This window comes from Bombina bombina, chromosome 2, assembly GCF_027579735.1.
Source record: "Bombina bombina isolate aBomBom1 chromosome 2, aBomBom1.pri, whole genome shotgun sequence".
Lineage (NCBI taxonomy): Eukaryota > Metazoa > Chordata > Amphibia > Anura > Bombinatoridae > Bombina > Bombina bombina.
Genome location: NC_069500.1, coordinates 799,010,677 through 799,029,368, shown reverse-complemented (window position 1 = coordinate 799,029,368; position 18,692 = coordinate 799,010,677). Strand labels below are relative to the sequence as shown.

The 18,692-nt window shown below is 39.9% G+C and overlaps 1 protein-coding gene across 2 annotated transcripts in view; it reads left to right on the top strand.

Annotated features, from left to right (window-relative positions):
- Nucleotides 1-17,603, top strand: part of ELAVL1 (ELAV like RNA binding protein 1) — a 47,619-nt gene extending 30,016 nt beyond the window's left edge. For both annotated transcript variants that reach the window (XM_053702985.1, XM_053702984.1), the window contains exons 4-6: nt 7,759-7,912; nt 14,848-15,073; nt 15,581-17,603. In XM_053702985.1, coding sequence (XP_053558960.1) covers nt 7,759-7,912; nt 14,848-15,073; nt 15,581-15,905 — 705 coding nt within the window. In that variant the 3' untranslated portion in view covers nt 15,906-17,603. The remainder of the gene's footprint in view (nt 1-7,758; nt 7,913-14,847; nt 15,074-15,580) is intronic.
- Nucleotides 17,604-18,692: the final 1,089 nt, after the last annotated feature.

The following is an 18,692-nucleotide window of genomic DNA, read 5'->3' as shown; positions in this document are numbered from 1 at the left end:
AGCTGTTGCTCGCTACAGACAAGGCTGGAAACCTAACCAGTCCTGGAACAAGGGCAAGCAGACTAGGAAACCTGCTGCTGCCCCTAAAACAGCATGAATTGAGGGCCCCCGATCCGGGATCGGATCTAGTGGGGGGCAGACTTTCTCTCTTCGCCCAGGCTTGGGCAAGAGATGTTCAGGATCCCTGGGCGCTAGAGATAATATCTCAGGGATACCTTCTGGACTTCAAATACTCTCCTCCAAGAGAGAGATTTCATCTGTCAAGATTGTCAACAATCCAGACAAAGAAAGAGGCGTTTCTACGCTGCGTACAAGAGCTCTTGTTAATGGGAGTAATCCATCCAGTTCCACGATCGGAACAGGGACAGGGGTTTTACTCAAATCTGTTTGTGGTTCCCAAAAAAGAGGGAACTTTCAGACCAATCCTGGACTTAAAGATCCTAAACAAATTCCTAAGAGTTCCATCGTTCAAGATGGAGACTATTCGGACAATTTTACCTATGATCCAAGAGGGTCAATACATGACCACGGTAGATTTAAAAGATGCTTACCTTCACATACCGATTCACAAAGATCATTATCGGTACCTAAGGTTTGCCTTCCTAGACAGGCATTACCAGTTTGTGGCTCTTCCATTCGGATTGGCTACAGCTCCAAGAATCTTCACAAAGGTTCTGGGTGCTCTTCTGGCGGTACTAAGACCGCGGGGAATCTCGGTAGCTCCATACCTAGACGACATTCTGATACAAGCTTCAAGCTTTCAAACTGCCAAGTCTCATACAGAGTTAGTGCTGGCATTTCTAAGGTCACATGGATGGAAGGTGAACGAAAAGAAAAGTTCACTCGTTCCACTCACAAGAGTTCCCTTCCTGGGGACTCTTATAGATTCTGTAGAAATGAAGATTTACCTGACAGAGGACAGGCTAACAAGACTTCAAAGTGCTTGCCGCACCCTTCATTCCATTCAACACCCGTCAGTGGCTCAATGCATGGAGGTAATCGGCTTAATGGTAGCGGCAATGGACATAGTTCCCTTTGCACGCTTACACCTCAGACCACTGCAACTGTGCATGCTAAGTCAGTGGAATGGGGATTACTCAGACTTATCCCCTTCTCTGAATCTGGATCAAGAGACCAGAAATTCTCTTCTATGGTGGCTTTCTCGGCCACATCTGTCCAGGGGGATGCCATTCAGCAGACCAGACTGGACAATTGTAACAACAGACGCCAGCCTTCTAGGTTGGGGTGCCGTCTGGAATTCTCTGAAGGCTCAGGGACAATGGAGTCAGGAGGAGAGTCTCCTGCCAATAAACATTCTGGAATTGAGAGCAGTTCTCAATGCCCTCCTGGCTTGGCCCCAGTTGACATCTCGGGTTCATCAGGTTTCAGTCGGACAACATCACGACTGTAGCTTACATCAACCATCAGGGAGGGACAAGAAGCTCCCTAGCTATGATGGAAGTATCAAAGATAATTCGCTGGGCAGAGTCTCACTCTTGCCACCTGTCAGCAATCCACATCCCGGGAGTGGAGAACTGGGAGGCGGATTTCTTAAGTCGTCAGACTTTTCATCCGGGGGAGTGGGAACTTCATCCGGAGATCTTTGCCCAAATACTTCGACGTTGGGGCAAACCAGAGAGAGATCTCATGGCGTCTCGACAGAACGCCAAGCTTCCTCGTTACGGGTCCAGATCCAGGGATCCAGGAGCAGTCCTGATAGATGCTCTGACAGCACCTTGGGACTTCAGGATGGCTTACGTGTTTCCACCCTTCCCGTTGCTTCCTCGATTGATTGCCAGAATCAAACAAGAGAGAGCATCAGTGATTCTAATAGCACCTGCGTGGCCACGCAGGACTTGGTATGCAGACCTGGTGGACATGTCATCCTGTCCACCTTGGTCTCTACCTCTGAAACAGGACCTTCTGATACAGGGTCCCTTCAAACATCAAAATCTAACTTCTCTGAAGCTGACTGCTTGGAAATTGAACGCTTGATTTTATCAAGACGTGGATTTTCTGAGTCAGTTATTGATACCTTAATACAGGCTAGGAAACCTGTTACCAGAAAGATTTACCATAAGATATGGCGTAAATACCTATATTGGTGTGAATCCAAAGGTTACTCTTGGAGTAAGGTTAGGATTCCTAGGATATTGTCTTTTCTACAAGAAGGTTTAGAAAAGGGTTTATCTGCTAGTTCATTAAAGGGACAGATCTCAGCTCTGTCCATTCTGTTACACAAACGTCTGTCAGAAGTTCCTGACGTCCAGGCCTTTTGTCAGGCTTTGGCCAGAATTAAGCCTGTGTTTAAAACTGTTGCTCCACCATGGAGTTTAAACCTTGTTCTTAATGTTTTACAGGGCGTTCCGTTTGAACCCCTTCATTCCATTGATATAAAGTTGTTATCTTGGAAAGTTCTATTTTTAATGGCTATTTCCTCGGCTCGAAGAGTCTCTGAATTATCAGCCTTACATTGTGATTCTCCTTATTTGATTTTTCATTCGGATAAGGTAGTCCTGCGTACTAAACCTGGGTTCTTACCTAAGGTAGTTACTAACAGGAATATCAATCAAGAGATTGTTGTTCCTTTATGCCCAAATCCTTCTTCAAAGAAGGAACGTCTACTGCACAACCTGGATGTAGTCCGTGCTCTAAAATTTTACTTACAGGCAACTAAGGAATTTCGACAAACGTCTTCTCTGTTTGTCATTTACTCTGGGCAGAGGAGAGGTCAAAAAGCTTCCGCTACCTCTCTTTCTTTTTGGCTTCGTAGCATAATTCGTTTAGCTTATGAGACTGCTGGACAGCAGCCTCCTGAAAGAATTACAGCTCATTCTACTAGAGCTGTGGCTTCCACTTGGGCCTTCAAGAATGAGGCCTCTGTTGAACAGATTTGCAAGGCTGCAACTTGGTCTTCGCTTCATACTTTTTCCAAATTTTACAAATTTGACACTTTTGCTTCATCTGAGGCTATTTTTGGGAGAAAGGTTCTTCAGGCAGTGGTTCCTTCTGTATAAAGAGCCTGCCTATCCCTCCCGTCATCCGTGTACTTTTGCTTTGGTATTGGTATCCCAGAAGTAATGATGACCCGTGGACTGATCACACTTAACAGAAGAAAACATAATTTATGCTTACCTGATAAATTCCTTTCTTCTGTAGTGTGATCAGTCCACGGCCCGCCCTGTTTTTAAGGCAGGTAAATATTTTTTAATTTATACTCCAGTCACCACTTCACCCTTGGCTTTTCCTTTCTCGTTGGTCCTTGGTCGAATGACTGGGAGTGACGTAGAGGGGAGGAGCTATATGCAGCTCTGCTGGGTGAATCCTCTTGCATTTCCTGTTGGGGAGGAGTAATATCCCAGAAGTAATGATGACCCGTGGACTGATCACACTACAGAAGAAAGGAATTTATCAGGTAAGCATAAATTATGTTTTATACATACAGAACACTTTTAAATCCTTAAAGGCACACTGTATTAAAGTATAGTATTTGAACTAAAAAAACAAGCTGCAACATTTTTAATAGCCTATATATTACAAAAATGCTAAAGTTGTTAAAAATTAGTCAACTTGTCTGTATTGTCATTTTCCTGTCATGAGCTTTGTAATACTACTGTATTGTTCCTTCCTCATAAAGCTCACTATTTTCCTATGCTCCCTAGGAAGCAGTAATATGTGTGCAGAGCCCTTTCACCCTTTTTCTCCCACTGCACATTTGAAAATAATAAGTTCATACCACAACAACATGATCTGTGGAAGTAGAAATTGGTGCATTATTTGTTGCAAAATGCTTCTGAGACATAAAGCAGTTTGATGCATCTTTCACTTTGTATTTAATATCCGTTTTAAAATGCTGGGTGTGTAGTTTTTCCAACCATTATATGTTGGCTTTTGATGCTTTCCTCAGAGTGGCATAAAGGGTAAATAAGGCTTTGTGTGTAAAAAAAAAAAAAAAAAAAAAAAAAAAAATGGCAGCTGAAAAATTACCATTTAATTTTTTTTTTATTGTAGTAAGTTTTGTCGGTAAAAGGGACTATTACAGCCCCAACATATTATTCTAACCGTTTCCTGTAGAGAGTGTTATGGAAAAAAAGCTGCTTTAGTCTTAAAGGGACAGTATACACTCATTTTCATATAACTGCATGTAATAGACTCTACTATAAAGAATAAGATGCACAGATACTGATATAAAAATCCAGTATAAAACTGTTTAAAAACTTACTTAGAAGCTCTTAGTTTACCTCTGTTAAAAAGGTAGCTGGAAAGTCCATTGCAAGAGGGAATTAAGACCCTCCCCCTTTTGCATATGAAAAGACCCTTTACACAAACAGGAGCAATCCGGCGTAGGTATCTGACGGTATTCACATAAAACTTTGGGGCTTGGTTAGGAGTCTGAAAATCAAAGTAATGTTATTTAAAAAATAAGCAAAACTATACATTTAAAAAAACAAAAACTTTATGGGCTTTATAAATAGATCTACAAAACATTTATGCAAAGAAAAAATTAGTGTATAATGGCCCTTTAATTTTGAAATCGGCACTTTGCACAGTATGCATCCAGAGCCAACCTCTTGGCTTCATGGGCTCTGATTATGTATGGTGTGCACTAGATTGGGCTATACTCGAGCGTGAGGACAAAGTGTTACACTGGGGCTTACTGTCCTGGTTTTATATTTCAGTAAAAATGATTGTCCAGAGCAGATCTAGTCCCATGAAAACTTAAATGGACATAAAACAAACTTTCTTAAATGATTTCGAAGCGCATATAATTTTAAACAACTTTCCAATTTTTTTCTATTATCAAATTAGCTTTCTACTTGTGGTATCTTTTGTTGGAGCAGCAATACACTACTGAGCTAGCTGAAAACAGGTGAGCCAATGTCAAGAGGCATATTTGTGCAGCCAGCTCAAAGTAGTGTAATGCTGCTCCTGAGCCTATCTAGGTACGTGTTCCTTTTTTTTTATTATTTTTTTTAAACCCCTTCCAGTAGTCGGGATGTTTCATGCCCTCCTAACTGCGTTAGGCTTTAGCGCCATTAGTGCGGCATGGAACGTCCTAGCATTTTTGCTGTACTGAAGCTATAGCAGGATCCTAACTGGGATTGCGGGCTGGATGGCTTGCCTAGCATCATAGGCACTCCCCCTTGACCTGATCCCATCATTGAAAATCAGGCAATTGCATGATTTAAATTTTTACTTGTTTAATAGTATGTACCAGCAGGAAAGGGCTAGCAAAGAATGCCAAAAGAACAAATCTCATTAGATTATAGAAGTACATTTAAAAAAAAAATGTTTTTTTTTTTTCTTTAAATTGCATGCTCCTATCTGAATCATGAAAAGTTTAATTTTGACTTTACTGTCTGTTTTTAAAGTCAATTGTGTTCTTTCTTTCATATGAAAGTGCAAAAAATGTTTTAAGTATAGGCTATTTACATGTAATACAACACTATTAGTTGTTTACTTCCTACTAATGCTCGTTGTACCTATTATACCAGGGCTCGACAAACCCAGGAGCCTGGGAGCCACTGGCTCCTAGAATTTTACCCCTGGCTCCTAACTTTTTGGGTTATTATCCATATATCTATATATAAATCAAACTGTCTGGCTCCTAAAAATATGCCTGGCTCCTAAATATTCTTACTGGCTCCTAATTTTTGAACATATTCGTCAACCACTGTATTATACAATGAGCACCCAGAGGCAGAATTTTTTGTCACTTTCTGCGATGAGATTTCTTGGTGAAAAATTTTCTGCAGGTTATTTTTAGATAAAATAAAATGTTTAAATTAGACAGATAATGAGCAAAATGAAATTGTGGCTGGCTCTTTACAAGAACTTCCCCCTTTAGGCAGAAAACAAGGAGGGGGGGAGGGGAAAGAGAGGGAGGTCGACGCTCTTCAAACAGGAGAAGAGGTGGTGGGAGATACATGAACAACAGAGGCACACGGATGTTGACAAGAAATCAGAGAGTGTAACCTCTATCCTGGGTTCACAACCAACTGAGGGTATTGATTCCCTCAGAGTTGTTAACCTATCCTCCTTTCCCCTATCCCTCACACAAATGTCACTGCTAAGTAAAGGCTTGTCATTCTGCCCATCGGCACACCTGGATAAATTTGAATTCATAAAGGATCTCAACTTGTTTGCTAGAAAGTTAGTATTAAAAAAATTATGAATAGAAGAATTTATCCGGGTTTGCCTTTAGACAGGAGTGACAAACTTGCCATGGATGATTTACTGTCACTATTATAGGATCAAAATGAAGATGTTGGAAGAATTCAACACCCTAAGAAATCTAATTTTAGACCAACTTCCAAGTATATGCCCCCACTTTCAACCGCTCCAGAGATTCAAAACTTTGTAAGATGCGTTGAAAGAGAATTTGGGGAACTACAAGTTTGTGAAGTTGTTCAGGATAATTTGTGTACAAGTGAGAGGAAGTCTCTCAAAGAATTACTCAATAGTAAGGGACTCATTTTTAAATCATCTGATAAAGGTGGTAATCTGGTGGTCATGAATGATTATGACTATGTGGCAGAAGTCCAGAGGCAATTGTCCAACACGACTCAATATGAATTAACTGATAGAACTGCATTTGACACATCATGTAATGAACTTTTGTTTATTCTGAATGATGCTCTGAGAGATGGGCTAACAACCACCAAGAAGCATGCATTCATTTTTAAAAAGTTTCCTATTGTGCCTACTTACTGCATTCCCAAGCTGCATAAATGTATGAGTAAACCGCCGGGGCGACCGATTATCTTGGGCATGGGGGGGCCAGTAGATATATAGACTACTTTATGAGACCCTTCCTAAGTTAATTGCCCTCCTCTTTTTTTTTTTTTTTTTTTTAAGTGAAAGGGTCAGAAGGCCACTCTAGTTACTTTTTCTTTCTGGCTCATAAGTTTTTCGAATGGCTTAAGTAGAGGTCGGTCAGCAGCCTCCATACCGGATTACTCTTCATCATACCTGTGCAGTGTCTACTTCCTGGGCCTTCAAGAATGAGGCTTTAGTTGAACAGATTTGCAAGGCTGCTACATGGTCTTCATTACATACTTTAACAAAATTTTACAGATTTTGTTGTTTTTGCCTCATTAGAGGCATCATTTTGGACTAAAGGTTTTTCAAGCTACCAGAGGGGGAGCGAGCTACATTAAGTTCAATAGCGCAATCAGGCGCGCTGCAATAAGACAGCGAACCCGCAAACCACTTTTGAAAATAACTGATCGGAAGAGCTGAGGAGACAAAGTGCAACTTTTTGAGAGCTAAAATCTCTCAAATTTTGTGATTTTTAAAGCTGTTGATGTTACATAATTCTTTATTTTTTTTAAGTTTACTGTCCCTTTTAAGGACTGCCTTCTCTACCGTGCACTCCAGAGCTTGGTAACTTGTGGATTCTCACTGCCATTAGAAAGAAAATTATAATTTATGCTTACCTGATAAATTATTTTCTATCTTGGCAGTGAGTCCACGCACCCTCCCTTAAATAGTGGCGGCAGTTTTACGGAAACGCTTTACCCCTTTTATCTCTTTACTTTACCTTATCCACAGCTTGATCTACTGAGAGGTTAGGGTAAGTGGAAGGAATATTTCAATGCTCTCTCTGATTTCTTTGCCACCTCCTGGTGGCCAGATGAAGTATTTCTCATAGGTTATGAATGGAATTTGTGGACTTTACTGCCAAGATAGAAAAGAATTTATAAGATAAGCATCAATTTATATTTTCATTTTTTCCCCATTTCCAATTCTTTCAAGGTATCCTTTGCCCGTCCAAGTTCTGAAAACATTAAGGATGCTAATCTGTATATCAGTGGACTCCCAAGGACAATGACACAGAAGGACGTAGAAGACATGTTTACAGGTTTTGGCCGTATCATCAATTCACGTGTCCTTGTTGATCAAGCCACAGGTCAGAAAATGTTTTCTCCCCCCTTTTAGACATTTAGGGCCATTAGTGTTAAAAGGACCTCCTCTAATCTGTTAGAGCATCTAATTCTAATACTAGTGATGCTGTTATACTATATGATTAACCTCTTCAGAGGGGTTAATCACATAGTTAAATGCTTGCTTTGGACCTGCAGAGTTTTGCTGGTTCATAGTGGTAATTTCATAGTGGTAACTTCCACTGATCCAATCAGCAGCACTAGTTACACAGCTGGGTTGTTCAGGGGCTAATCGCATAGCATAGTGTCGCTAGTGTTAAAATGACATGCTATAACGAGCATGTCATTTTAACACTATGGTTGCCCTTTAACATGACCTTGCATAACCATTATTTTGTTACTTTGTAATCTAAACTGCCCTCTAGGTGTTTGATATTTTGTGTGCTTTTCTGGTTTTATGGATTTCAGGCATGACATAGTTTCTCTTGTAAGGTGTATCCAGTCCACGGATCATCCATTACTTGTGGGATATTCTCCTTCCCAACAGGAAGTTGCAAGAGGATCACCCACAGCAGAGCTGCTATATAGCTCCTCCCCTAACTGCCATATCCAGTCATTCTCTTGCAACTCTCAACAAGCATGGAGGTAGTAAGAGAGAAGTGGTGTAACATAGCTGTTTTCTTCAATCAAAAGTTTGTTATTTTTAAATGGTACCGGAGTTGTACTATTTTGTCCCAGGCAGAAAATAGAAGAAGAATCTTCCTGTGATTTCTATAATCTTAGCAGGTTGTAACTAAGATCCATTGCTGTTCTCACACGACTGAAGAGAGAGGTAACTTAAGCAGGGGAATGGCGTGCAGGTTATCCTGCTATGAGGTATGTGCAGTTAAAAATTTTTCTAGAAGATGTGAATGCTAGAAAATGCTGCTGATACCAGATTTATGGAAGGTAAGCCTGAATACAGTGATTTAATAGCGACTGGTATCATGCTTACTTTCTGAGGTAATACTCTTATAGATTTACAATATAAAACGTTTGCTGGCATGTTTAAACGTTTTTATATATACTTTGGTGATAAAACTTTATTGGGGCCTAGTTTTTTTCCACATGGCTGGCTTAAATTTGCCTAGAAACAGTTTCCTGAGGCTTTCCACTGTTACTATGAGTGGGAGGGGCCTAATTTAGCGCTTTTTTGCGCAGTAACTTTTACAGACTGAGACATCCAGCATCCTCCAGGAGTCCCCTGAATGCTATAGGACCTCTCTCAAGGGCTCTTAGGCTTTCCAAAATCGTTGGTTGGGGAAGGTAGGCCCACAGCAAGGCTGTGGCAGTTGGTGTGACTGTTAAAAAAACGTTTATAGTTTTTTTGATCCATTTTTTGAACTAAGGGGTTAATCATCCATTTACAAGTGGGTGCAATGCTCTGTTAGCTTATTATACACACTGTAAAAAATTTGTTTGATATACTGCTTTTTTTTCACTGTTTTTCAAATTCTGACAATTTGTTTCTCTTAAAGGCACAGTACCGTTTTTATTTTTTGCTTAACTTGATTTAAAGTGTTTTCCAAGCTTGCTGGTCTCATTGCTAGTCTGTTTAAACATGTCTGACATAGAGGAAACTCCTTGTTCATTATGTTTAGAAGCCATGGTGGAACCCCCTATTAGAATGTGTACCAAATGTACTGATTTCACTTTAAGTAATAAAGATCATATTCTGTCTTTAAAAATTTATCACCAGAGGAATCTGACGAGGGGGAAGTTATGCCGACTAACTCGCCCCACATGTCAGACCCTTTGACTCCCGCTCAAGGGACTCACGCTCTAATGGCGCCAAGTATATCTAGTGCGCCCATAGCGTTTACTTTACAAGACATGGCGGCGGTCATGGATAATACCCTGTCAGCGGTATTATCCAGACTACCTGGGTTTAGAGGAAAGCGAGACAGCTCTGGAGTTAGAAGAAATACAGGGCATACTGCCGCTAAGAGCTATGTCTGATACTCCCTCACAATATACAGAAGCTGAGGAAGGAGAGCTTCTTTCTGTGGGTGATGTTTCTGATTCAGGGAAAAAGATTCAACCTGATTCTGATATGTCATTTAAATTTAAGCTTGAACACCTCCGCGTGTTGCTCAGGGAGGTTTTAGCTGCTCTGAATGACTGTGATACAATTGCAGTGCCAGAAAAATTGTGTAGATTGGACAAATACTATGCAGTGCCGGTGTGCACTGATGTTTTTCCAATACCTAAAAGGTTTACAGAAATTATTACTAAGGAATGGGATAGACCAGGTGTGCCGTTCTCTCCCCCTCCTATTTTTAAGAAAATGTTTCCAATAGATGCCACCACACGGGACTTTTGGCAGACAGTCCCTAAGGTGGAGGGAGCAGTTTCTACTCTAGCTAAGCGTACTACTATCCCTGTCGAGGACAGTTGTGCTTTCTCAGATCCAATGGATAAAAAGTTAGAGGGTTACCTTAAGAAAATGTTTATTCAACAAGTTTATATTCTACAGCCCCTTGCATGCATTGCCCCAGTCACTGCTGCTGCGGCTTTCTGGTTTGAGTCTCTGGAAGAGGCTTTACAGGTAGAGACCCCATTGGATGACATACTTGACAAGCTTAGAGCACTTAAGCTAGCCAATTCTATTGTTTCTGATGCCATTGTTCATTTGACTAAACTAACGGCTAAGAATTCTAGTTTTGCTATGCAGGGCGCTATGGCTTAAATCGTGGTCAGCTGACGTTACTTCAAAGTTTAAGCTGCTTAACATTCCCTTCAAGGGGCAAACCCTATTCGGGCCTGGTTTGAAGGAGATCATTTCTAATATCACTGGAGGAAAAGGTCATGCCCTTCCTCAGGATAGGTCCAAATCAAGGGCCAAACAGACTAATTTTCATGCCTTTCGAAACTTCAAGGCGAGTACGGCATCAACTTCCTCTAATGCAAAACAAGAGGGAACTTTTGCCCAGTCCAAGTCGGTCTGGAGACCTAACCAGACCTGGAACAAAGGTAAGCAGGCCAAAAAGCCTGCTGCTGTCCCTAAGTCAGCATGAAGTATCAGCCCCCTATCCGGTAACGGATATAGTAGGGGGCAGACTTTCGCTCTTCGCCCAGGCTTGGGCAAGAGATGTCCAGGATCCCTGGGCGTTGTAAATTGTATCCCAGGGATATCTTCTGGACTTCAAAGCTTCTCCTCCAAAAGGGAGATTTCACCTTTCACAATTATCTGCAAACCAGATAAAGAGAGAGGCATTCTTACACTGTGTTCAAGACCTCCTAGTTATGGGAGTGATCCATCCTGTTCCACAGGAGGAACAAGGACAGGGATTTTACTCAAATCTGTTTGTGGTTCCCAAAAAAGAGGGAACCTTCAGACCAATTTTGGATCTAAAGATCTTAAACAAATTCCTCAGAGTTCCATCATTCAAGATGGAGACTATTCGTACCATCGTACTTATGATCCAGGAGGGTCAATACATGACTACAGTGGATTTAAAGGATGCTTATCTTCACATTCCGATACACAAAGATCATCATTGGTTTCTCAGGTTTGCCTTCCTGAACAGGCATTACCAGTTTGTAGCTCTTCCCTTTGGGTTAGCTACATCCCCAAGAATCTTTACAAAGGTTCTGGGGTCACTTCTGGCGGTCCTAAGACCGCGGGGCATAGCAGTGGCCACTTATTTAGACGACATTCTGATACAGGCGTCAAATTGCCAAGTCTCATACGGACATAGTTTTGGCATTTCTGAGGTCGCATGGGTGGAAGGTGAACGAGGAAAAGAGTTCTCTATCCCCTCTCACAAGAGTCTCCTTTCTGGGAACTCTAATAGATTCTGTAGAAATGAGGATTTACCTGACTGAGTCCAGGTTATCCAAACTTCTAAATTCCTGCCGTGTTCTTTATTCCACTTCTCGCCCTTCGGTGGCTCAGTGTATGGAAGTAATCTGCTTAATGGTAGCGGCAATGGACATAGTGCCGTTTGCACGTCTACATCTCAGACCGCTGCAACTCTGCATGCTCAGTCAGTGGAATGGGGATTACACAGATTTGTACCCTCTACTAAATCTGGATCAAGAGACCAGGGATTCTCTTTGGTGGCTATCTCGGGTCCATCTGTCCAGAGGAATGACCTTTCGCAGGCCAGATTGGACAATTGTAACGACAGATGCCAGCCTTCTAGGCTGGGGGGCAGTCTGGAATTCTCTGAAGGCTCAGGGATCGTGGACTCAGGAGGAGACACTCCTAATAAACATTCTGGAACTGAGAGCGATATTCAATGCTCTTCAGGCTTGGCCTGAGCTAGCGACAATGAGGTTCATCAGATTTCAGTCGGACAACATCACGACTGTGGCTTACATCAACCATCAAGCGGGAACAAGGAGTTCCCTAGCGATGTTAGAAGTCTCAAAGATAATTCACTGGGCAGAGTTTCACTCTTGCCACCTATCAGCTATCCATATCCCAGGTGTAGAGAACTGGGAGGCGGATTTTCTAAGTCGACAGACTTTTCATCCGGGGGAGTGGGAACTCCCTCCGGAGGTGTTTGCACAATTGATTCATCGTTGGGGCAAACCAGAACTGGATCTCATGGCGTCTCGCCAGAACGCCAAGCTTCCTTGTTACGGATCCAGGTCCAGGGACCCCAAGGCAACGCTGATAGATGCTCTAGCAGCGCCTTCGTCCTTCAACCTGGCTTATGTGTTTCCACCGTTTCCTCTGCTCCCTCGTCTGATTGCCAAAATCGAGCAGGAGAGAGCATCGGTGACCTTGATAGCGCCTGCGTGGCCAGGCAGGACTTGGTATGCAGATCTGGTGGACATGTCATCCGTTCCACCATGGACTCTGCTGCTGAGACAGGACCTTCTACTTCAAGGTCCTTTAAACTATCCAAATCAAATTTCTCTGAGGCTGACTGCCTGGAGATTGAACGCATGATTTTATCAAAGCGTGGTTTCTCAGAGTCAGTCATTGATATCTTAATTCAGGCACAAAAGCCTGTCACCAGGAAAAACTATCATAAGATATGGCGTAAATATCTTTATTGGTGTGAATCCAAGGGCTATTCATGGAGTAAGGTCAGGATTCCCAGGATATTATCTTTTCTCCAAGAAGGATTGGAGAAAGGATTGTCAGCTAGTTCCTTAAAGGGACAGATTTCTGTGCTGTTTATTCTTTTGCACAAGCGTCTGGCGGATGTTCCAGACGTTCAGGCATTTTGTCAGGCTTTAGTTAGAATCAAGCCTGTGTTTAAACCTGTTGCTCCACCTTGGAGTTTAAATTTGGTTCTTAAAGTTCTTCAGGGGGTTCCGTTTGAACCTCTTCATTCCATAGATATCAAGCTTTTATCTTGGAAAGTTCTTTTTTTGGTAGCTATTTCCTCGGCTCGTAGAGTTTCCGAGTTATCTGCCTTACAATGTGATTCTCCTTATCTGATCTTCCATGCAGATAAGGTAGTTCTGCGTACCAAACCTGGGTTTTTACCTAAGGTGGTATCTAATAAGAATATCAATCGGGAGATTGTTGTTCCATCATTGTGTCCTAATCCTTCTTCAAAGAAGGAACGTGTCTTACACAATCTTGACGTGGTTCGTGCTTTAAAGTATTATTTACAAGCTACTAAAGATTTTCGTCAAACATCTGCTTTGTTTGTTGTCTACTCTGGACAGAGGAGAGGCCAAAAGGCTTCGGCATCCTTTCGTTTTGGCTAAGAAGTATAATCCGCTTATTTTATGAGACTGCTGGCCAGCAGCCTCCTGAAAGGATTACAGCTAATTCTACTAGAGCTGTGGCTTCCACATGGGCCTTTAAAAATGAGGCTTCTGTTGAACAGATTTGCAAGGCGGCGACTTGGTCTTCGCTTCATACCTTTTCAAAATTCTATAAATTTGATACTTTTGCTTCTTCGGAGGCTATTTTTGGGGGAGAGGTTTTACAGGCAGTGGTACCTTCTGTTTAAGTACCTGCCTTGTCCCTCCCTTCATCTGTGTACTTTAGCTTTGGTATTGGTATCCCACAAGTAATGGATGATCCGTGGACTGGATACACCTTAAAAGAGAAAACATAATTTATGCTTACCTGATAAATTTATTTCTCTTGTGGTGTATCCAGTCCACGGCCCGCCCTGTCATTTTAAGGCAGGTATTTTTTAATTTTAAACTAGTCACCACTGCACCCTATGGGTTTCTCCTTTCTCTGCTTGTCTTCGGTCGAATGACTGGATATGGCAGTTAAAGGAGAAGCTATATAGCAGCTCTGCTGTGGGTGATCCTCTTGCAACTTCCTGTTGGGAAGGAGAATATCCCACAAGTAATGGATGATCCGTGGACTGGATACACCACAAGAGAAATTTATCAGGTAAGCATAAATTATGTTTTTCACTCTCTGGTCTATTTAAATCTTGTTCATTTTTTCCTGGTCTCGTTTGGAAGAGAAACTCTGACCACTAAAGTTTTTTTTACTTTTAGTAGTAAGTCGGACACTTAACAGTTTATATTAACTAAACTATTTTGAAGATTTATAATAGGAATACTTTAAAAGGACACTAAAGTAAAAAATTAAATTCTTCATGATTCACACAATTTTAAAAACTTCCAATTTATTTATTTGTTCTATTTTCTTGGTATCTTTAGTTGTAAAGTATACCTAGGTATGCACAGGAACAGCAATGCACTACAGGAAGCTAGCTGCTGATTGGTGGCTGCACATATATGGCTCACCAGATGTGTTCCGCTAGCTCATTGTATTGCTGCTCCTTTAGCAAAAGGATACCAAGAGAATGGAGCAAATTTGATAAAGTATATTGGAAAATTGTTTAAAATTGAATGCTCTATCCCAATCATGAAACAGAAATTTTGGTTCTCATGTCCCTTTAACAATTGTGTATTTTACAGATTAAAACCATGGATAAAAATGTCTTACATTTTCTGTTATTTTTAATATATGTGTTTTTCTAAGGTTTGTCCCGTGGTGTTGCGTTTATACGGTTTGATAAGCGATCGGAAGCCGAAGAGGCAATTGCCAGCTTCAATGGGCATAAACCACCAGGTTCATCAGAACCAATCACAGTAAAATTTGCTGCCAATCCTAACCAGAATAAAAACATGGCTCTTCTTTCCCAACTATGCCACTCTCCAGCACGGCGCTTTGGAGGGCCAGTCCATCATCAAGCTCAAAGATTCAGGTGAGTTGACTCCATTCCCCATTCCTATCTTACCAGTCATTCCAATGGCAAGTTTTGTGTTTTCTTCTACCTTTTGATTTGTACTTGATACTTTTACATGCTTGTTTTAACATGCTTTCTGATTTTTATTATGGAACACTTGGTTATTAAAATTTCCATAGACCTGGGAGCTTTGCGTTGTTAAGCTGGCAATTGCCTCTTCGTCATATATATAGATAGATTAGACAAACAGAAGCCAGCAGACTGTAAATACGTCTATACATCTGATACATTGGGGCATGGTTAGGAGTCTGAAAATCAGCACAATGTTATTTAAAAAAATAAATAATAATTTTTAGCAAAACTAAACATTGTTCCAAAAACACTCCCAGATGGGCTATATAAATGGATCATCTAGAATACATTTATGCAGAGAAAAATCTGATGTACAATGGTCCTTTAAAGGGTCACTAGTCTTAAATGTTGAAAGCAAGTGTTGTTCCATTTATGTTTCTATGTATGTTTCAGGTTTTCTCCCATGGGTGTTGATCACATGAGTAGTATATCTGGCGTGAATGTTGCAAGCAGTGCTTCATCTGGCTGGTGTATCTTCATCTACAACCTGGGACAAGATGCTGATGAAGGAATTTTGTGGCAGATGTTTGGTCCCTTTGGAGCAGTCACTAATGTGAAGGTTATCCGTGATTTTAACACCAACAAGTGCAAAGGCTTTGGTTTTGTTACCATGACAAACTATGAAGAAGCTGCAATGGCCATTGCAAGTCTTAATGGCTATCGTCTAGGGGACAAAACCTTACAGGTTTCCTTCAAAACCAACAAGTCACACAAATAACTTGCTCTTAAAATTTTGTATGGAATAGAAAAAATAAGATTGACAAAGTTGTGGGGGGAATCATTTTTTTTTTTTTTTTCTTTTTCCTTTTTTTTTTTTTTTTTTTTAATTTTTTTTTTTTTGTCTGTGACCCATTTTGCACCATTTTTCACAAGTGTATTTTGTCTTAGTCTTCATGAAAAGTGGAAAAAGATTTTTTATACTCTGGGGATGCAACATACATGTTCAAATGTTTGAGAGATCCCACCATAATAGACCAATTTTAAGTTGCTTAAGTTATTTACTTTAAATATGCAAATAAAATTAAAGATGAATAGTTAACATAAGTCTACCCTATAGACGGTGGTAAATGAAAGCATGCTTAAACCTTGAAGACTTCAAAAAGGTTAGCTCTGTGGGATGTTGTGTTCCAGACACTGGAAATAACTTTATTTTAATTACATTTTCCGACATGCATCAAAACTTTTTTCCCACTACCCCCCCCCCCCCCCCCCCCCTCTCCCTTCATACTAAAGAGCTTGTAGGTTTGCTAAGATAATATGTCTGCAGTTTACATTATTAGAGCTAACCACAGACATTTAAACCTTTTAGAAAGGAGATCTTTATTAGCAGCATGTCTGTTATATGTGCAGTCCCATGCTGGGCATCATTTGACTGTCTGCTATATCTTCAGTAGGTGGCATGAGTTTTTTGTTTTTTTGTTTTTTTAAATGGCGGAGTGAGTATTTTAAATTTCTTTTTGGAAATGAAGATTGGCTTTGTGTGGATTTATTAATCTTAAATTCTGAGTGAGAAATACTTTGACCTCATTTTCAAGCCTCCTGGAATGTGAATACAACTGATCTCACTAAAACTGGTAGAGGGCAAAGTTGCCATTCACCCTTCTACTGTATTTAGAAGTCTAGATATTAAGGGACACTTTCACCTGTTGAAAAATATGTTAAGTTCTCGCCAAACACCTTTATTAAACATGTATATAGATTACTGTTATTTAACTAGTATGGGCCTACATTGTAAATAGGTTATGAAAGAGCCATCACCTTGTGCAACATTAAATAACCAATTTGAAAGTTTTTAACTTTTTTTTTTTTTTTACTCCATAAGCCCATTTAATGATAGGGAAGGACCAAAGAGTTCCATAGAAACTCAAAAAATTCCAGAGTTATGTTTCAAACTCTTAAAAACCTGTTCAACATTGCTATAGTTTTTTTGTTTTTTTTTTCCTTTTTTTTTTTTCCCCTTTTTATTCCCGTTTGGATAAAATGCGTATTGTGCAGTATGTTTTGACACTTCATAAACACATTCATTTATATATCCCGCACAAAGAACAATATTGATACAGACAAATCTTATTTTATAAAAACCTTTATAAACATTTGAGCATTTTTTTCCCCCTCTTTTTTTTTTTTTTTTTTTTTTTTTTGGCATCCCATTTTTGTGACTTAGTGGTTTGTTTTTTTCCCCTGTCTTTATTGGGATTTTTGACCATTCTCTTAAGTAGCAGATTTATTTTCAAGTTAAATATTAACATATTTGATTACTATTACTAGTTAAAGTACAATTAACCCCCATCCCAAGTTTTTTACAGACTGCCTTGAACTTTTTAGTTTTGTTCCTCTTAATTTTCTTTTGCTTTTTTGTGTTTTGTTTGTTTTACTTTTGCATTTGACTATTAAATTTGATTTTGTTTTGCTCAAATTTTGTTTTCGTTTATTATTTTGTTCTTTTTTTTTATATACATATGTTTCCACATGCAAGTGACCTACATTATAACAAACTGATTATAAATTGAAGCTATGTAATCCATTATGCCTGTTTGAGACAACCCTTAAAGGAACACGCAACCCACATTTCTTTCTTTCATGAGTCAGAGCATACAATTTTTAGACAACTTTCCACTTTACTTCTATTATAAATTTGGCTTCATCCTCTTAGTATCTTTTCTTGAAGGAGCAGCAATGCACTACTGAGAGCTATTTGAACACATTGGTTGAATCAATGGCAAGAGGCATATGTGCTGCTCATGAGCCTATCTAGCAATGCTCTTCAACAAAGGATATAAAGAGAATTAAGCACATTTGATAATAGAAGTCAATAAAAAAAATTGGGTTTTGTGTCCCTTTAAGTAGAATGTTTAAAATCCTATTTACTGGCTGATAGCTGAAAACCTACCTATTGATGGCCCAGCTTTAGGGGTGATTCCAAAACATCTTTGGCTTACAAATTTGAGGGGGGGGGGGGGATCTATAGTATCATTTAAAATAAAATTGCTTTATCATTTTTCTTTAAGGTGACTTTAAAAGTATATTATGAATTGAATGTTACAAGAAAAAAAAAATCCTCTCCAGAGCTAAGAAGCCATATGGATTTTAAATACCAAATAAATGGTAGACATAGTGTATTCAGTGCAAATACTAGCTTGATATTCATATGCAGCTTTTTTTTAAGTTATCAGTTTAAAGATTGTTGAAGTGTAAAGTGTTAGTCCTCATAAAGCATTAGACATCATGTTGAAACCTAAGTTTCTCTTATCTCCTCTACTAAGGTAGACCTAGGGACTAGACATGCATTTAGATCCTTGTGAAAGTTCAACACACTAAGATCTAACAAAGAATCCAAATGCATATGTCTACTAGGGACTAATATGTATTAGTTACTAGAGTGAGCAAACAATGGTTGTGTTGAGTTTAAAGTAAAGGTAGACTTTGATGAATGAAATCCCGTTTTTTAAAAATACTGTTAAAAACAGGGGCACTTTCATTCATCAAAGTTTACAAAGCAGCCGTT